Source organism: Rhodnius prolixus, unplaced genomic scaffold, assembly GCF_049639745.1.
Source record: "Rhodnius prolixus isolate KJV_2025 unplaced genomic scaffold, Rpr scaffold_7, whole genome shotgun sequence".
Lineage (NCBI taxonomy): Eukaryota > Metazoa > Arthropoda > Insecta > Hemiptera > Reduviidae > Rhodnius > Rhodnius prolixus.
In genome coordinates this window covers 35,539,551-35,561,068 of record NW_027411582.1, presented here as the reverse complement: position 1 = coordinate 35,561,068, position 21,518 = coordinate 35,539,551, and the positions used below count along the sequence as shown (strand labels likewise).

Here is a 21,518-nt window from a genome sequence, read left to right as displayed (position 1 = left end):
TGATACATTTATTCTGCCCTGAGCTTTTGACCTAGGGGACTAGGTCATCTTCCGGGCTAGTTTACAAAGTAATATTTTTACATTACAGGGTTGGTGTGTCTTCTGTCTTGTCTGTTCATAGACACATGAACAGACAAGACAGTCCATGAACAGACAAGACAGAAGACACACCAACCCTGTAATGTAAAAATATTACTTTGTAAACTAGCCCTGAAGATGACCTAGTCCCCCTAGGTCGAAAGCTCGGCAGAATAAATATATCTCGACTGGAATGGCAATTATTTTTTCATCCTATTAAAAAAAAAAATTTTTTGTTTAAGAACTGGCCTTTCTGGACAGCCGACATCTTGCATTCAGACGGTAGCGCGGCCTCTTGCACGTCAAAACGTCTTACAGGATTCGTAGACAGAATTGAAGTTGAGACCGGCTCTTGATTTGAATTTTTCGGGTTAGAATTTCAGGCATTGGCGGACACGTGGGGAATGTTTAAATCGATATGGATTTATCCGATAAATCGATTTGATATATCGGATAAATCGATGAATCGATATCGATATGGATATGGTGAGAGATGTAAAAATACGAGCATTACCGGAAGTACCATTTTAAGAGATCGATTGTTTTTTTGTGACGTCACCAAGATTTTTCTCTTTCTAAAAAAAAAAAAATGTAGTTTATGGGATCAAGAGCTTTTATTAGAATAATTCTATTGGAAAAATTGTATTAGAGCATTTCCTGGTCAAAAAGTTGATAGTCGAGAATTGTAGTCAGTGAAAAGTGTCGTGAAAGAGTGGTTAATTGACACTAGATTTTTTCGTATTCAGGAAGCTCCAGATATTTCCTGACAAAAAATTTGTCTCTGATTTTTTGAGAATAATAGAGTGTTTTCTCGGAAGGGGAAGATGATTCAAGATCGAGAACTTGCGAGAACTGGAGGCCTTGATCTGAATTAGTACTAAAATAAATGAAACGGAAGCAGATTAAATTGAATAATCATGAAAATTTAATTTATTTTCAATATTTTATATAAATTCAAAAATGACATTTTATATATTTTTATTAAAATTAAGTTCAATCAATGAAATTTAAAGCGATTCATAATTTCCTAATAAAAAGTGAGTTTTGGTGAAAATAAATACGAGCATCTGTATGGCTGAAAATAGACGAGTAGGAAACTAAGTAAATTTAAAATTTTTCCTTTTAAAAAAGTGGTACACGCAGCCGCCAAAGCCGATCATCATTGTACACATCGATATTTATTTAGACAAAATTCGACATTTGATTGACTTTTTTGGATTATTTACTATGAATAAAAAAAAAGCTGAAACTGGTTAGACTGGGAAGCGATCCTATATTCTACACTGCTTGCTTTTAAACAAAGCAGATTTCTACCCCCACCCACCCACCCCTCAAACCTTGTTCACCCCTCAGAAGGGTGAACAAAATGAATGGCAGTAACAGATTGTCAAAATTTATGGGATAAAACTGGTTGACCAGGATTGGGATAAAGGGGAGTGCGGGCGAGGGGACCATGGGGGTATTTTTTTTAACCAACAGAGGTGAGAGTTCATAATATTTTTGACGTAGCGTTGACCCGTTCTTGTTTCACTACATTTTGGGTTAACCCTACCACCTACTCGTACAGCCTTCCCACCCCCACCTTTAATATAAAATATAAACCCAAAATCATCCACACCATCCCTAGGGAACTTAGGCCCACCCATTCCCTGTGATTCACGCTCAAAACTACCCCCGCCCCTGTTTACAGAAAAACAAATTTTGTACACCTTTTTATAGATAATGAGCCATGTTCAATCTTCTTCCCTCTGGACCATGCCTGGGTTAGATTGAAATTTTAACCCACGTAAACACACCCAAACGTCCCAACCTGGAAAGTGAAGGACTATGTGCATGCACCCCATTTGCACAGCATCAGGATGGATTGGTGGCTGGCCAATTTATACTTTGTCTGTTTTAAACATGTTTTTCCAATTTAACTCTGTGGTTAATCAGAGGTTCTAGTTGAATTTCCCCAAAATTTAAATATAAAAATAAGGCCTTATTATCCGTATCGTCTTTTTTTTTCCTTAAAGATTTTCAAATTTATTTTTCTACGGCTCCTATACCGTTACATTATTTTCGACCAAATTATAATCTTTATGACAACATATTGACAAATCTTTATGACAATATATTGTACGTGGAATGTCCACAAAGACCCCTAACGAGTGAGGCAGAAAGAATGAAAATTTTTGAATTACTGTTCATTATTTTTGGTGACTGTATTATTGTTTCAATAGGATGAAAAATTAATGCCAGTTTCAGTCATTATAAACTTCATTATGCCGAGCTTTCGACCTAGGGACTAAGTCCATCTTCAGGACTGTAGGACATATTTACAGTGTGTTAACAATTATATTACCAATTAATTATATTACAATGAATATGTATAATGTAAAGAAAATTTACAAAAATATTTACCTAATTTACAATATACTGTTTTTACATCATTAGAGGGTTGGTGTGTCTTCTGTCTTGTCTGTTCATGGACTGAATGCGATCGGTCTGTGTGTGATGATATACACAGAAATGATATACATACGTATCTAAGACAGAAAACAGTCTAAATTTCAAAACTGACACCAACAATTTAAACAACATACGAGGGTCGTTTGAAAAGTCCGTGCAAAAATAAAAACTACTTAATTTTTTGGGGTAAACCTTTTTTATTTTTCTACATAGTCTCCTTTTAGGCTTATACACTTTGTCCAACGCTGCTCTAGTTTGTTGATCCCTTCCGAATAATAGGATTTGTCCAAGTCTGAAAAATAGCCATTCGTTTCTGCAATCACCTCCTCGTTTGAATAAAATCTTTTTCCCGCCAGCCATTTCTTCATATTGGGGAACAAATAGTAGTCCGAGGGAGCCAAATCTGGAGAATAGGGGGGATGTGAAACAAGTTGGAACCCTATTTCCATTAATTTTGCGACCACAACTGCTGAGGTGTGAGCTGGTGCGTTGTCGTGATGGATAAGGACTTTTTTGTGGGCCAATCGTGGGCGTTTTTCTTGCAACTCGGTTTTCAAACGGTCCAATAACGATGAATAATATGCACCTGTAATAGTTTTACCCTTTTCCAGATAGTCGATGAGGATTATTCCTTGCGAATCCCAAAAGACAGTCGCCATAATCTTTCCGGCCGAAGGAACGGTCTTCGCCTTTTTTGGCGCAGATTCCCCCTTGGCAACCCATTGTTTAGATTGTTCTTTGGTCTCGGGAGTGTAGTGATGTATCCATGTTTCATCCACAGTGACGAAACGACGCTTAAAGTCCTGCGGATTCTTCTGGAACAGCTGCAAACCGTCCTTGCAACACTTCACACGATTTCGTTTTTGGTCAAGCGTGAGCAATCGCGGCACCCATCTTGCGGATAGCTTTGTCATGTCCAAATGTTGATGCAAAATATTATGTACCCGTTCATTCGAGATGCCCACAGCACTAGCAATCTCACGCACCTTCACTCTTCTGTCATCCATCACCATATCTTGGATTTTATCAATGATTTCTGGAGTAGTAACCTCAACAGGGCGTCCAGAACGTTCAGCGTCACTTGTGCCCATATGGCCACACCGAAAATTTTGAAACCACTTATAAACTGTTCTAATCGAAGGTGCAGAGTCACCATAATGTTTATCAAGCTTCTCTTTAGTCTCCTGAGGCGTATTGCCTTTCATAAAGTAGTGTTTAATCAACACACGAAATTCTTTTTCGTCCATTTTTTGAAAATCACTCGACTTCCTCGATTCAAACGAATGCCAAACACAATGAAATAGACCGATCTGGCTGAAACTTGGTGTGTGTTCTTCCAAGAGATGCTACTAACTAAACATAACCTCGATACGCGCCAGTGGTGCTATCTCTCTGACTTTGCACGGACTTTTCAAACGACCCTCGTACATATTCATTGTAATATAATTAATTGGTAATATAATTGATAACACTGTAAATATGTTCCACAGCCCTGATGATGACCTAGTCCCTAGATCGAAAGCTCGGCGGACTAAAGTTTATAATGACTGAAAATGGCATTAATTATTCATCCTATTGAAAATTTTTGAAGTTTATAATTAAGAATAAGATTGGTTTACTCTCAACAAAACACACCCAAATGAAATTTAAGATTTATGCCATGACTACCGAATACAGGAACTTGGCTGATTATTAGAAAACCTCTGATTCGCTTCTCATCAAAACCCACTTCCGTTTTACGTATTCTCTTCAAATTTGAAATTTCGCCTTACATATTTAATTCCTCTTAATGCCATACAGTTAATTATACTAGCAACGATATCTAAGATCTTCAATCCTTTTTTGTCGCTCAATCCCTGTTTTAAGGAGACCAAATTCAGAGGCGAAACCAGACCATTTTGGGATCTAAAATACCACCTAATCCCGAAATCATCATGGGATCGTAAAGGCACCTTGCACCTTCGACATACCAAAACGACAAAGAGGTCAAATGGATGAACGCAAATTTACCATGAAATAAATAATTTGGAAAAATTACGAAGTATAAATTTTTTAATGACTAATGAAGAGTAATTACATTGCTGCATCCTTGTAACAAATAAAACATGGTTTGGCGAACAATAGAACCATGGTGAGGGGTTGAGAGGAGAGGGAGGAAAAACATATGATTATTTGGATTTTAATTCCTGTGGGGAATTGCTCCCTATGTAAAGAGGGTGGAGTTGGATGGTAAAAAAATTTGTATGGTAGGGAGGTTAAACTGAGACTGCGAGTTACATGAAACCCTAGTTGCCATTTATTCAGCCTTCAACCTTCGTGCCCATTCCACACTCCCGTTGGAATATCCAATAAAATCTGATTACAAATTTGGGAACCTTTGGAAAAAGCATGGGGGGTGGATTATTATTATGACATAGTGGGAGGGGACTCATTTCAAAAACCGCAGTAGCTCATTAGCAAAAATTGGCTTTTTAGAGGTGACCGGGAAGGAGGGTGAGGTGTGTGCTTGGGGCAAGGGGGTTTTATATGAAAATGTAAAATAATAGAGACGGGGGAGAAGGAGGGAAATCGTGTTTTATATTGGAGCATTCGCTTTTTGACACTTTGTTTAGGGGAAAGCGCAGTTTGAAATTTTATTCAGCCTAAAAAGGCCAGACCAGAGGTTGTTTGGAACACACTTATGTGACAGGTTTGTCAACCACCCCACCTCCAAAAGTTATAATAAGGTGTTTGTTAGTAATTTGTTCGATTGTACACGCTCTCATTCTTGTCACGCTGATGTCCACGTTATTTTTTTTTTTGTAAATTCCGGTAAATAATGATTATTTTTGACCATTACAAAATTTGCATAAATTACAAGAATACAAAAAAATTTTCGCTTGACATGCGTGTCACGTAATTATATTTTAATTTATAATTTCAGAAATAATAACAATAATAAATGAAACAAGAATTGAATTCAATGTTGATTTCAACGAGCTAATAGATCTGTTGTCTTTCCCCCCTGAAGTATATTCTTTGAGGTTAGAAATTAGGAAAAGGAACGTCTAACTAAATTGGGAGGAAGTCGTGTGAGTGACCACACCAGATTGTAATACTTCCTGTTTGTAAGGGAAATTATCGATATTAGAAATCAATTGCAATGAGGAGGAGGAGGATCTCAAACATATAATAATGGATATGTCCACGTTATGTAGTAGGAAAGGAAACGAATGTTTGATGACATATACAGGTATTTAGATGCACCATTTCGCTACGAAGATATAATATTCGCCACCCAACATCTATGTGCTTATATCTGTATCAGAGCTAGCAAAGAAATACGGAGTGTATTTAAAAGTTATAGCCGATTAGTATGAATGGAAGAAAATGATTAGAGAAGGATTACGGTGATTTTAATTTCGGTTAAGCTATAAGGATGGCTGGAATATAGAGTGCTGATCCATGCATTAGTTGTAAGTTTGTATGTAAATAGTTGTATATAGTAGAGGGATGAATGTATGAAGCGAATGTATTTATAAGTAAGAATGGAAAGTGAGTGATATTCTAGTGATAAGCACCTAGACGATGCTGGCTGTATCGTCCCCCAAAAAGCCCCCCCCCCAAAAAAAATCAATTAGTCGAAAGACGAGGAATTAATTAATTCATCGGATTAATTAATCAATGTAATCGTAAAAGAGATAGAACAGTATTGAGACCAGAAAATTAGAAAATTTTGTACGTGAGTAAAATAACGTTTGACAAGTTGTAGTTTGTAATTAAAGCAATTAAATGGCTGATGGTAATAGTTTGTGATCAAGTGAAACATTGAATAGTATCCTCCAGATCTAGACTTATCGGAATAATGTTCCAAGTTTGGATGGATAGATAGATATGCCGGAGAGGAATAGGGCTACTATAATATTAACTTGGTTCACTTCACTGCTTTAGGGTCTGGGGCAAATAGGGTTTGGATGTATCCCGGGGACCATACCCGGGGTGATGTAAACATTTCCCACCGGCGCCAAACTTGGTGGTGGTGAAGAAGAAGAAGAAGGTGGAGGAGGAGGAGGAGTGGGATGGATATCTTCGACGACAGGCCACTTAGCCACGGCCTTTCTGACGAAGTACATGTTGACAGCCACTGATATTGGTGTATAGCTAGGCTAGTATCTCGAATATTGCATGCACATGCGTGCTGTAGCGCTTACATGCATTCTATTGTCAGCTGTCTATTCTATAATAGATCAATATAAGTCCCCATTAGATCTGCTACATGCTTTATGTGATCACCATTACTATAAACCAAATCTACTGAATGATGTACACATCCTACATTCTTGGAAGCAGCCTGAGTTAGGCGATATTAACCCAATCTTATGATCTAACCAAAATTACCAAAGAGTAAACAGATTTTCAAGTCCTCTTAGTTAAAAGAGCGTGCAAAAAAAAAAATTAACATATAAACTAAGTATAGGATGTAATCTGTTTCAGAAGACAGACGGCCGAAGAACGAGAAGCGGAAAGGCAAGCGGCCAATCGACTGATGATGTCCTTGCAAGCGGAAGCCCTAGGTAAAGGTCTTTACACAGCTGGTGCTGGTGAGGCAAGACCACCAGGAATACCACAGCCTTGGCCACCATCACAATATCAGACTATCGCATCGCCAATATGTTAGGGCGACATAATAAATAATTGAAAAATTTTATCGTTTTTTTTAGAAGCGATATTTACAACACAACTATGTAAATGTTCTTATTTTTGTTTTGAGTTTTCTTTTTTAAAAAAAATTAATAAAAGAAAAACAAGAGGGGGGAAAACTGCACAAGCACTGAGTTCGATAAATGTAAAAGATGGAATTTTCCAAGCCTCAAGATGAGAAAGAAAAAAACTAACTAGAGTGAGAAAATCATAAAACTTACTCCTCTCTACGATTCTCAACACTTTCAAATTCCTCAACTACAAGTTTCAAAAATCTCAACCAGATAGAAACACATAACACTCCTTAAAATGCCCAAAACCAATCCAAATTGAAAATCCAATTAGTTGAGGGACTGGGATATAGTCAGATCTTCAGTTAGCGCCCAAACTGAATATAAAACATTTCAGCTTCCAGCAAGGAAGAGAGACCCTTTTTCGAACTCAGGGCCCCCTCAAAACAGACACTTCCTTTGAAAATACGGAAGTCAGAAATTGGGACTTCCCTTACCTAGTAAGATGAATAAATAAATAAAAAAAAGAAAAGTCTTTTAAAGGAAGTAAATAGTGACAGTTTTACTAGGCGCAAAGTACTAAACATTTCAACTAAATTTTTAATTTATTGGGCCTCGAGAAAAGAGCCTGTTTCAAATATTTAATGACTGGTCATTTCCTGTTCACTTTTTATTACTTTCCTGTCTAAAAAGTGGAATGTAAAGTCGTCAAAATAGAAACTTATCAAAGAAAAATAGTCTACAATAGAGATATCGTTCAATCGCTCAAATATATATTGTATAAATAAAAAAAAAAAAACACAATTGTTATAGATCATCATAATTTTCACATATAAAAAAGTAAAGTAATTGCCTATTTTTTTAGGCAGACTTTACTTCCAACTACCAAATTAGGTGTCGTGGACGGAGGCGACTAACAAACATACTTTACTATAAATTTCTCGTATTAATCAATGGAAATATAGACTAGTACCGCAATACATCTTAGCTTTGCGGGTCTAGCCTATTGCCGCCTAACATTCTTTACTATAAATTATTCATATTAACCATTAAATAAAATCCAAGGCCTAGACCAGGGGAACAGAACCCACTAAACCAGCAATACATCTTAGCTTTGCGGGTCTAGCCTATAACCGCCTAACATACTTTACTACAAATTTCTCATATTAACCATTAAATAAAATCCAAAGCCTAGACCAGGGGAACAGAACCCACTAAACCAGCAATACATCTTAGCTTTGCGGGTCTAGCCTATAACCGCCTAACATACTTTACTACAAATTTCTCATATTAACCATTAAATAAAATCCAAAGCCTAGACCAGGGGAACAGAACCCACTAAACCAGCAATACATCTTAGCTTTGCGGGTCTAGCCTATAACCGCCTAACATACTTTACTACAAATTTCTCATAATAACCATTAAATAAAATCCAAAGCCTAGACCAGGGGAACAGAACCCACTAAACCAGCAATACATCTTAGCTTTGCGGGTCTAGCCTATAACCGCCTAACATACTTTACTACAAATTTCTCATATTAACCATTAAATAAAATCCAAAGCCTAGACCAGGGGAACAGAACCCACTAAACCAGCAATACATCTTAGCTTTGCGGGTCTAGCCTATAACCGCCTAACATACTTTACTACAAATTTCTCATATTAACCATTAAATAAAATCCAAAGCCTAGACCAGGGGAACAGAACCCACTAAACCAGCAATCCATCTTAGCTTTGCGGGTCTAGCCTATAACCGCCTAACATACTTTACTATAAATTTCTCAAATTACACATTAAATAAAATCCAAAGCCTAGACCAGGGGAACAGAACCCACTAAACCAGCAATACATCTTAGCTTTGAGGGTCTAGCCTATAACCGCCTAACATACTTTACTACAAATTTCTCAAATTAAACATTAAATAAAATGCAAGGCCTAGACCAGGGGCACCGAACCCACTAAACCAGCAATACATCTTAGCTTTGCGGGTCTAGCCTATAACCGCCTAACATACTTTACTACAAATTTCTCATAATAACCATTAAATAAAATCCAAAGCCTAGACCAGGGGAACAGAACCCACTAAACCAGCAATACATCTTAGCTTTGCGGGTCTAGCCTATAACCGCCTAACATACTTTACTACAAATTTCTCATAATAACCATTAAATAAAATCCAAAGCCTAGACCAGGGGAACAGAACCCACTAAACCAGCAATCCATCTTAGCTTTGCGGGTCTAGCCTATAACCGCCTAACATACTTTACTATAAATTTCTCAAATTACACATTAAATAAAATCCAAAGCCTAGACCAGGGGAACAGAACCCACTAAACCAGCAATACATCTTAGCTTTGCGGGTCTAGCCTATAACCGCCTAACATACTTTACTATAAATTTCTCAAATTACACATTAAATAAAATCCAAAGCCTAGACCAGGGGAACAGAACCCACTAAACCAGCAATACATCTTAGCTTTGCGGGTCTAGCCTATAACCGCCTAACATACTTTACTACAAATTTCTCATAATAACCATTAAATAAAATCCAAAGCCTAGACCAGGGGAACAGAACCCACTAAACCAGCAATACATCTTAGCTTTGCGGGTCTAGCCTATAACCGCCTAACATACTTTACTACAAATTTCTCATAATAACCATTAAATAAAATCCAAAGCCTAGACCAGGGGAACAGAACCCACTAAACCAGCAATACATCTTAGCTTTGCGGGTCTAGCCTATAACCGCCTAACATACTTTACTATAAATTTCTCAAATTAAACATTAAATAAAATGCAAGGCCTAGACCAGGGGCACCGAACCCACTAAACCAGCAATACATCTTAGCTTTGCGGGTCTAGCCTATAACCGCCTAACATACTTTACTATAAATTTCTCAAATTAAACATTAAATAAAATGCAAGGCCTAGACCAGGGGAACAGAACCCACTAAACCAGCAATACATCTTAGCTTTGCGGGTCTAGCCTATAACCGCCTAACATACTTTACTATAAATTTCTCAAATTACACATTAAATAAAATCCAAAGCCTAGACCAGGGGAACAGAACCCACTAAACCAGCAATACATCTTAGCTTTGCGGGTCTAGCCTATAACCGCCTAACATACTTTACTATAAATTTCTCAAATTAAACATTAAATAAAATGCAAGGCCTAGACCAGGGGCACCGAACCCACTAAACCAACAATACATCTTAGCTTTGCGGGTCTAGCCTATAACCGCTACGCCACCGTGGCGCCTTAATTTTTCACACTACTTTATTGTATCCTTAAAAACCACTTGGAGCGCTTGTTTCAATTATACACCATTTTGTTTTCTAAGTCCAATCTCTGCTTAATCATTCCTCCCCCCTGAATTTGAATTTCCCGATGAGAAAAAAAAGGACGAAAATCTTAAAACTAACAGAAAAAAAAAAAGATTCACACCCGGTTTGACGAATTTCTGATTACTACCTAATTGTGGTAACATTTGGTAATAATTTTAAATTACTAACTTTCTACAGTTTATCAATTTTTTTTTTGTTTAGTTAAGGTGGTAACTTTACCCACACACACACACACACACACACACACACACACACACACACACACACACACACACACACACACACACACACACACACACACACACTGTTTCAGTTATTTTACTGAAAGATCTGCGAGTATAAATCTTAATTCAGTATCAAAAGAGGCCGTAGTAAGCAGAGGATGTCCACAAGGATCATGTTGCGGCCCAGGATTCTGGGTTATTATGTACGACGATCTCCTCCGTCTTCAGCTTCCTGATCGTTGTGATGTTATAGCATTCGCCGATGACTTGTTAATACTAGTTGCTGGAAAATCTGGCTTGGAACTCAATGTTGATGCCAACAGAATACTTACTACAATAGAAAATTGGGCTTTAGCCAATAAAATTACCTTCAACAAAAACAAATCTAAGGTGCTGCATATGTCTAGGAGAGACAGAATAAATTCTGAAAATATAGCAGTGTATCTTGATGGCGTGCAGTTAGAAATGGTGGACCAGTTGAAGTACCTGGGAGTGATTTTTGATAGAAAGCTATGCTGGGACCGGCACTTACAGTTCATTTGTGAGAAAAGCTGGCAGTTTGTTAATATATTATCAAGAGCGGCTAAGGTGCATTGGGGACTTGGTAGTCGTGCGTTGAGTGTCATCTACAAGGGTGCGTTTCTCCCTCTAATTACCTATGCGGCTCCTATTTGGAGGTCTGCCTTAGGACTTAAGAAAAATAGGCAGAAACTCAAAAGGGTTCAGAGATTGTTTCTTTTGCGTTTGATTAAGGGCTATCGCACTATTTCATTTAGCGCTGCTGGAGTGATTGCTGGAGTCATGCCGATTTGTTTTCAAATAGAGCAACTATCAACTATTGATACTATTCAATCGGGTGGAACAGTCAGGGACTGGGGTGGAGCAGTTATGGATGCACCTGTTGGCTTTAAGGATTGGCTGCATCCCGCTGAGATACCAACTATTCATATGGACTTGGAGGTGACATACGATACAGACATCTTTACAGATGGAAGTAAGGATGGTGATTTTGTTGGGTGCGCGTTTATTGTGATGAGGTTGAGACAGGTGGTGGTTCAAGAGGGGTTTCGTCTGGCGGCGTTTTGTTCAAATAACCAGGCTGAGCAGTTGGCCATTGTTAAGGCTCTGGACTGGGTTGAGGGCCATTTCTTCTTCGGAGAAAAGGTAAGAATTGCTACCGACAGTCGTATCACCTTGGACTCTTTGCGGAATAGGAAAAACCACAACCCTCTAATTGAGATGATAAGGACAAGGCTGTGTAGGCTGCGGAATAAATGCACTATTTCTTTTTCTTGGGTTAGAGCCCACGTGGGTATCATGGGTAACGAGACTGCTGATCTGATGGCAAAAGCAGCTTCAAAAGATAGCGATCTGACCATAGCCTACAATAAGTTCCCTAAAACAGCACTAAAGCAGTGGGCGTATCAACGCAGTGTAGAAGCCTGGGAGCAATTCTGGAACGAATCAACCACGGGTACACTCACAAGAGATTTCATTCCCTCTGTGACGGCTCGACTTCGAATGGACCACTTCACCATAAGTTATGGATTAACTCAGATTCTTACTGGGCATGGGAAAATGGCACATTATTTATTGAGATTCGGTATTTTGCAAAATTCGTCTTGTGGATGCGATTCTTTTTCAGCCCAGACAGTTGATCACCTGCTATGGGATTGCGAATGCCTCCTGTCAGCGAGACGGCTGCTCATGCAGAATGTCTTAACGCAGGGCGAGAATTGGCCACCCAACAAGGCTGTTTTGCTTCAGCCGCAATTCTTCCGGCATTTCAACTTTTATGTCAGGAGTGTGCTCGAGTTTTTGTATAGGGGTCAATAGTGTGTAGATAATGGTAAAAAAAAAAAAAAAAAAAATAAAAAAAAAAAAAAAAAAAAAAAAAAAAAATGAAATAAAATAAAAAAAAATAAAAAAATAAAAAATAAATAAATATATATATATATAAAAAAAAAAAAAATAAATAAATAAAATAAAAAAAAAATAATAATAATTACTATTGAAAACAATTTCCTATTGTATTTGCCAATCAGATAGTAAGCTATCTTCGTCACTGTATTGAATGTCCGCCATGATTTTGTTTGCTTAATTTATCGAATCTTACATATAATTTAATTTTCTACAATAGCCATGTTTTAATTATATTATGTTATGCCCGTGGTTTTGTGTTTATATAAACGTTAGTTGTCATATTTGAATTTGTACTGTTATTTGTTAATTTCATGTAGTGCTCAAATGAGCGGAGCATGATGGAAATAAAGGAATTTTCTAAAAAAAAAAAAAAAAAAACACACACACACACACACACACACACAGAGAGAGAGAGAGAGAGAGAGAGAGAGAGAGAGAGAGAGACAAATTTGTAAAAACTTCTGATTTTGGTCTCTGGGCACTTCAAAAACCGGATAGAATATCTTGAAGAAAACAAAACTTCTTGTTCTTACAGAATCACGCCATGAATCGCCATATTGTTAACCTAAAATTGTGGCTACTAAGCGCAGTGCTGTGGTGCCCCCCCTGTTGTTAAAATTAAAAAAAAAAAACATGGAATTTTTCTTTCTTATTTTATTTTAATTTTTCCTTTAAAAAAGGAATCTTTATTAGATGCCATATATAATACGCAATTTGTAAATAAGTGAAATAAACTTGCAAAAAGAAAAACTTAAATATTAAATAATCTATATTAACTTTTGTAAATATTGTTCCCTATTCTCGCCTCTATATTAATTAATATACATGCATACAAAATTACATAATTAAAAAAAAAAAAAGAAATTCAGCCAGGGGAAAAAGAAAAACTTTTTCAAAAAAGTAAATAAATATAACTTTCTTTAGCTGTAGTAAAGCACGCAACTTCACCAAAAAAAAAAAGTTCTAAAACTTCTTTGAACTTAAAATTTTATTCGTTTCTTAACTTATTGTTCTTTTTTTATAATTTAAGTCACATTAATATTTTACAGATCAAAAAAAAAAAAATTAATAATTTTTGTAGAATACTTAAAAATTTGGTTTTAGCAAAACTATTATTGAAAAATAACTACGTATTTGAGTAGTAACAATTAATATTACTATTTCTCTTTTTCTCGCCTAGTTAACTAGATAAATTCCCTTCCACGACCCCCCAAATTTTGTTGGTATTTTTTATTTCGTGTAAATTATTGAAAACTATTTTTTAATTAGATTTAATAAAGTAAATTTAAAAAAAAAATTGATTTTGTAAATATTTAGTGAAGCAAAACAAAAAAAATTGTTTAGTATATAGTGAATATAATTATAAATTAATTATATTGTGTTTAATCAATTTTAATATGATAATTTGTATGTAATTTTGGTTTTGTTAATTTATTTTCTTTGTATATATTATTTTTTGTTCAAATCAATTAGCACAAAATTTATTTTTTAAAAGTTACCTTTTTTTGTAATTAATTTTTTTTTTAATTTACAATTTATTATTTACTTTTTCATTATTTGTCCTTGAACCCGTTTGAACATGTAAAAGAAACTTAAATGCTACCATCCTCATCACGCTTTAAGTTCCCTGCGCCCTTACTTGAACAAAGAAAAAGCCCTATTTATGGTCGGTCACCAAAGTATTCGTATAATATAGGAGAATATTTAATTTAATTATTACTTTTTGTTAAGTAAAATAATTTTTCAATTTTATTCAAAGAAAACTCTTTTGTAAAAATGTTTCCCCCTAACCCCCCCCCCAAAATTGTAGATAATATTGGCACCAATTTTTCTTCCCAATATATCGATGTTATTTTTCGATAAAATTATTTGAATGATTAATAAAATTATTAATTAAGAAAAAAAAAAAGTGGAAAAACTAATTATAATTATAAATAATTACGGAAAGAAAATTCAAAAATTTAAAAGCTGTACATTTTTTCCTGCTTGTCAAAAAACAACCAAAAAAAATCAAGAGAAAAATGAAAAAATTTTGACAAGAATACATAAATGTTCATATTTTATTTGTGCGTTTTTATTACATCATAATTTTCCTACAAAAATTTTCATACCACCCAGGAGGAAGGAAGTATTAAAAGATTAATAAAAAAAAAACTTGTGGAACTCTAAAGGAGTTTCGAAGACAGATAACGCAAAGATTTTCTAGAAACAAGAGCGGATATCTCAAAGTCTGGGTTTGAGTACAAGATTAACGATAGATGTGTATAACAGATCTATGAATTCGAAGTGGGTAAATTTTGTTAGAGTGATATGATTATGAGCTAGGGTTTTGTTAGCAGCTTGAACGCTCTGCTTCAGAAAGGATTTATTCCCTCTTTAACAACACAGGAGAGCGCGGATCCTGGGCGATAGGATAACCAAAATATAGTTCCTAAACACCCTACTCTTCCCAAGAGAAAGTAACTCCTCCACCCCCCCCCTAACAGAGAACAGCATGGACTTTTTTGGGAAAAATCATACCTTCCCAAAACTCGGGTTAATCAAAGAAATACCTCTAACTCTCCTGAGGTAGTGTCTGGAGCCTGAGAGGCTATCTGTTCTCAACACAGTCACCCCTATATACCATACAATTCTTCTGGACCAGGGTCGCATGTTAACTTGAATTATGATAGATATGCCCGTACAACTATCTCTGTTAGAGGTATCACGCATTGAGTGATGTAAGAATGGGAAATCCGCAGGGACGCTAAATGGCTATTCCAATTTCTTCTACCAATTAGCGAGGACCACTGGATTAAAATTTTTTTTTAATAATGCCACCCAGACTTCAATAGATGGATCATTTTTAATATGAAGCAAGGTTTGTTACAAGGTACTTTGGAAGAACCAGTTAAGTCACCGAAGCAGTAAAAAAAAAAAGAAAAAAGTAAAGCCCGCTTATTTTTTCAGACCTAACTATGTGAAGTGGATAGAGGCGACTAACAAACATACTTTACTATAAAGTTCTCATATTAACCATTAAATAAAATCCAAGACCTAAACCAGGGGAATCGAACCCACTAAACCAACAATACATCTTAGCTTTGCGGGTCTAGTCTATATTCGCCTAACATACTTTACTATAAATTTCTCATATTAAACATTAAATAAAATCCATGGCCTAGACCAGGGGAATCGAACCCACTAAACCAACAATACATCTTAGCTTTGCGGGTCTAGCCTATAGCCGCCTGACATACTTTACTATAAATTTCTCATATTAAACATTAAATAAAATCCATGGCCTAGACCAGGGGAATCGAACCCACTAAACCAACAATACATCTTAGCTTTGCGGGTCTAGTCTATATTCGCCTAACATACTTTACTATAAATTTCCCATATTAAACATTAAATAAAATCCAAGGCTTAGAACAGGGGAATCGAACCCACTAAACCAACAATACATCTTAGCTTTGCGGGTCTAGCCTACAACCGCCTAACATACTTTACTGTAAATTTCTCATATTAACCATTAAATAAAATCCATGGCCTAGACCAGGGGAATCGAACCCACTAAACCAACAATACATCTTAGCTTTGCGGGTCTAGTCTATATTCGCCTAACATACTTTACTATAAATTTCTCATATTAAACATTAAATAAAATCCAAGGCTTAGAACAGGGGAATCGAACCCACTAAACCAACAATACATCTTAGCTTTGCGGGTCTAGCCTACAACCGCCTAACATACTTTACTGTAAATTTCTCATATTAACCATTAAATAAAATCCATGGCCTAGACCAGGGGAATCGAACCCACTAAACCAACAATACATCTTAGCATTGCGGGGTTTAATTTCTCATATTAAACATTAAATAAAATCCAAGGCCTACACAGAGATTCGAACCCACTAAACCAACAATAAATCTTAGCTTTGCGGGTCTAGCCTATAACCGCCCGGTTAACGTGGCGCCTGACACTGGTACAGTATTTATTCAGACCAACTACCGTATTCTTTCAGTTTTTACAACATAATTGGACAATATAATAAACTGGTCATTTTATAAAAATGTTTCTAAGAAAAAAAATAAAAATGAAATGAAATAAAATTACACGAATAGTCATTGAGTTCAGTTTGTGTAAGAGTGCAAAGAAACAAAAAAAGAAGAAGCAAAGTTACGCTAACTTAATAGTGAGGTTTTACAAAGTAATTTTACTGATGGTGAAGAGTTGGTATTACTGGCGCAGTCTCACTCCGTCTTTTAGAATAATAAAAGACAACAAGCAGCTCTTAAAACTAAAAGAAAGAAAAAAAGAAAAAAACTTGTTTTAAGTATTTTGACGGAAACTTCTCCTTCCTACCATCCCGTTTCTTAGCTTGTTACATTATTTTTACGACCTAAACTTTCCAAAGTATAACCACTAAAGTTGATCTTTTTTAAAGTTCCTTTTACTTTGTGTAACATTAATGTGAGTAAAATTTGGTTTACTATACTATGTTCCGGTTTTGCATTTTGCCTTCTACTTCCGACAGTAAAAATATTCTTTAAATTAACGAATTTTTTTTTTTGTTGTAATAATTTTTTATGGAAATAATTATGACATTTTACTAAATAATATACTTTAATCGTGCAGATTTTCTATTTTTTTGAGTTCCACCGGAAATAACCGTTTTGAGATGGGTCCAAGATTCCGGAAAAGTATATTAGTGTGTACGTAAGTTTTGTTTCCGAAAACTGAGAAATTGTTTCAGTTATGTTGTACTTCCGATTGATCGATTTGGATCAAAATCTTCTCGTTGCTTCCGCTGTAATGGATGGGTTGCTAAACGAAATTTAAATTTTTTTACTTAATGAGATTTCATTGTTTCCAAGTAACGGAGGATATATAAATAAATATGTGCATCCAGTTAGTTAACAGACAGAGAAAGATAGAAAAAAAGACGACCAATCTGTGAATACCATTTAATTTCGAAATCAAAATTTGGGGTTAAAATTTAAGCACCAGATTTTTGCTAACAAGAATTGGGACTTGATTACCAATGCTTCCTTCAAAAACAGACAAATTTTGAAATGTACTAAAAAACAAATGAGCAAAAAAAGTTCTAAATTTGAGTAAAAGCTCACAAATATTGTAGTAAGGTTAAGTTTTTTTTTTTCTTTGAGTGTTCACACTTAACCTATTTTAAACTTTGATGAGTAACCTTGCAAAGGTTTCAGCTGAGAAAATATACAAAGGAGATATCTCCGTTTCACTTTATAATCATACCACAGAGTATAGTTAAAGTTAATATTTTAGGATGATGGGTTAGGGATTTCTAGTGTTACGTAAAAGGTAAAACTAACTGCATCCCTTTCCTAAGAGAGCTGTTATTTAGAACCGTTACGTGTACATTGTAGGGACACACACAACAACTGGGCTGTAGGGTGTATTAGTGTACTACGCGGGACCCATATATGTGTGTGCGTATGTATGAGGCACAGGGTTAAGAATTTTTCATTATCGTCCTAGGGAAGGGGCCACCAGCATATCGGAGTAGGGCCGCCCAGGTAAGTTCAATTTATCAGAATTCCCCAGAAGGGAAGGTTTTTTTTGTTTTATACCAGCACAAACACACGTACAAACAGTTAAATATATAAACTTCCCTCGGACTGGTTTATTTCCGCTGGGCGTATATAGTAAAGGTTTGTTTCCAAATTAAGGGATGCTCATAAAATTATTTAAAAAAATTTCTAACCATTGTAAGGTAATGTAATCGCCTATTTTTCGCAGGCGGGGCTTAACGTCCAACAACCAATTAGGTGTTAGTGGACAGGGGGGGGCGGAAGCTCATACTTTACTACAAACAATTTTTTTTTTTGTTAAGTTACACCAGCGCTAGATAAGCTATTTGTAATAATGACAATAACTGACACCTCTATAAACTCACTAATTGAGGGGAAGAAGTTACCCCCAGTGATAATACTCCCTAAATCGTCTCCCAGAATTAGTTACTCTCTTCAGAAGAGAGAAAATCGCGAGGCCACTGGCTGATTTTAATCGTCTGGGAGGATGATCTGGAAGGTGATGAGATGATAAATGGCGGCAGACTAGAGGATTGGAATGAGAGTGATGAAGTTCTGATGAAAACTTTTATAGCGAGTTCGTGCAACCTGGACTTACAAACGGAATTTCCAAGTCAGATTAGATTTGAAACGTAAAATGGAGCCGTTTAACGATAGTGCGGAGAATTTTAGACTGAAGCGATTGAATTCGTTGAAGATTGGAGCGTTTCGTTGAACCCCAGGCGTTTCGTTCAATACATCCAGGCGGGTTTTAGTATAGAATTGTAAATCAGTCGTTTGTTATTAAGTGAAAGTTTTGAATGTTGGTCTAGTAGTCTTTTAAGTAGTCGATAACGTCTGTTAACTTCAGTCATGTGTGCGGGTTCCAAGTCCAGTCTTTTGTCTAAATAAAGCCCAAGATAACGGGGACTACATTGGCAGGAGGAATTGGAATTGAGTCATAGAAGATCGGAGGAAGAGTGATGCTGCGGAGAGTAAAAGTAATATTTAGAGATTTTGTTTCATTTAACTTGATAATTTTTTTTTAACAAATTAAATGTAGCCATTCGCGGGATTCGAACTGGGGATCTCTCACCTCCAAAGCCACGCTCTTGAACACTAGACCAACAACCACCCCTCTTACCATTGTGATGTTAAGTACAAGTGTAGTAAATATCTATCTCGGAAAAATTGTAACAGATAGTACCATTTTTAATTTTTACAATTTTCCAACCCCTCCATAAGAGAAGATATATTGTAAGCGGGACTGATTTTCAATTTTCAAATTTTCCTATGTAATGTACGTTTTAGAAAAAGAGGATATCCGTAAATTGGTCTGGATGTATCTATCCAACAGAACTCAAAAAGGAAATTGATTTCTCTGTTTTTTGAGATTTACTGACAGTATCATTTCCTTTAAATTTGGTACAGAATCAAGGACCCCACTTGGAGGACAAATTGGGTTGTGGTTTTCCCTTTAAAATGTAATTTCCTTGTAAAGTAAGTCTTTAAAGTCTTAATAATTTTAAATACTTGATAACAGCTTTAAAGGCAGATAAGATCTAATAAGAAAAACTATTTTGATTAAATAAAATTGAAATGTTAATGGCATGTGGTGGGGCGGCACTTAGTCTGCCTCCATTTTGCCGCCTCCGTTACGAATCCCCACCCATTTACAGGGCTCTATATATATACGTATAAACTCAGACAAACGTACTACCATGGTCCATCGTACATTGTCGTCCATGTCTTTCTTACGTCATAGTCTACCCTGAACGATTACGTCATTTTGTAAATACATACGCTTCACTAATTTAATAAATTAAATAAAATATAAAATAGTTAATTTATTAACTACTATAAACTAGTTGCTCTAAATACGAAAATTACATGAGCAGATCGCAAAATATGATAACACCCACATCAACTATAATAATGACAATAATTCTCATTTAATTACTACTTTGGTAGTAGTAATTTAATGTGTAATTACTAGATTGGTATAGTTACGTAATTGTAGTACTACCGTCCGACTTTACAAAATACTATAAAATCTCTGGAGGGGATGCCATGTCAGTTTTTCTTCCACAAAATCTACTTTTTGACCCAATAGGCGGCTTAGACGTTAATTATTAGGCTATCTTGGATCTACCCGTAAATTTCTTTGAACATCCAATCATTTCTGAAAACTCTATAACCCTATTTCAATAATTTCAATTCGATTTGTCCGGAAAATTGGGCCTGCCTTTCAGTTTTCAAAACCGCTCAACCAAAGTACTACTTTATGGAAAGTAGTTTTCCACTATTTTTTACCTAAACTAGACTGAAAAGACAAGTAACTACGAGAACCCATGGTCTTGTTCTTTCACAAATCGGGTCGTTTTTTTCCTTACTCTTTCACCAGAGTTGAACAAGCACCTCACGGTAGTACTGTTGATTAATTATAATCGGATATTTTCATCCGTTTTGGAGATGGAAGGGCGACTCGGGAGTGGTCATCATCTCCGACGTCTTCTCGGCCATCTTGGAAACGCTTTAGCCACTCAAAAACTCGCGCACGTGATACAACATTCATCAGCATAAACTTCTTTTAATAAAAGATGAAGTTTCAGTAGCGGTTTTACCCAAGTTTCACGTGTGAAATTTCACGACAATTCATTGCTCTACTACGTTGTGTAGTATCATGTTTTCGGCAAAACGAAACTAACACCTTTTACCGGTCAGACAGATTTCTCTACAAACAAGAGAGAGACGCTTCAATCGAAAGAGAAGAGGCTTTACGCTGCACAGCTGTTTGGCCGTTAAGATTTGGCGCATGCATAGTTCTTCTGTAGCAGCATCAGTCTCATTATTTAATAGCCACACCTCGTACTACAACACTACAAAATTGAGTTGTCTCACAAAACTACTTGGCAAACGATCAAAACACAACCTAAAAACCGGAAAGACTTATATACCTATTGTTACAGCGATCTTATTTGGTCTTAAGGCATCGATAAGTACGGAGGGGGGATCAAATTCACTACGCATCCAGCCATTACTACTACTAAAATACTATGAAAACTACCTAATTATGTATCGATTATATATCTAACCTCACAAGCCATTTCATTAATTATTATAAAGATAGCTTCGCGATCTACACATATATCGTAAGTGCAGTATAAGAAGCGTTCACAATAATTGGGTGCTTTCACCACGTAAATATCCTGGATTAATTATCACGTATCACATATATTTGTTGCAACAATTGTTGTTCTCGTAAATATCAATTA

General features: G+C 35.9%; 1 protein-coding gene and 1 long non-coding RNA gene across 2 annotated transcripts in view; one reads left to right on the top strand and one right to left on the bottom strand.

Annotated features, from left to right (window-relative positions):
• LOC141447534 (T-cell leukemia homeobox protein 3-like) overlaps nt 1-9,121 on the top strand; it is an 88,119-nt gene extending 78,998 nt beyond the window's left edge. The window contains exon 3 of the mRNA XM_074115189.1: nt 7,003-9,121. Within this exon, the coding sequence (XP_073971290.1) occupies nt 7,003-7,186 (184 nt within the window). The 3' untranslated portion in view covers nt 7,187-9,121. The remainder of the gene's footprint in view (nt 1-7,002) is intronic.
• Nucleotides 1-21,518, bottom strand: part of LOC141447537 (uncharacterized) — a 67,485-nt gene that overhangs the window by 29,314 nt on the left and 16,653 nt on the right. The gene's annotated exons all lie outside the window — the stretch shown is intronic.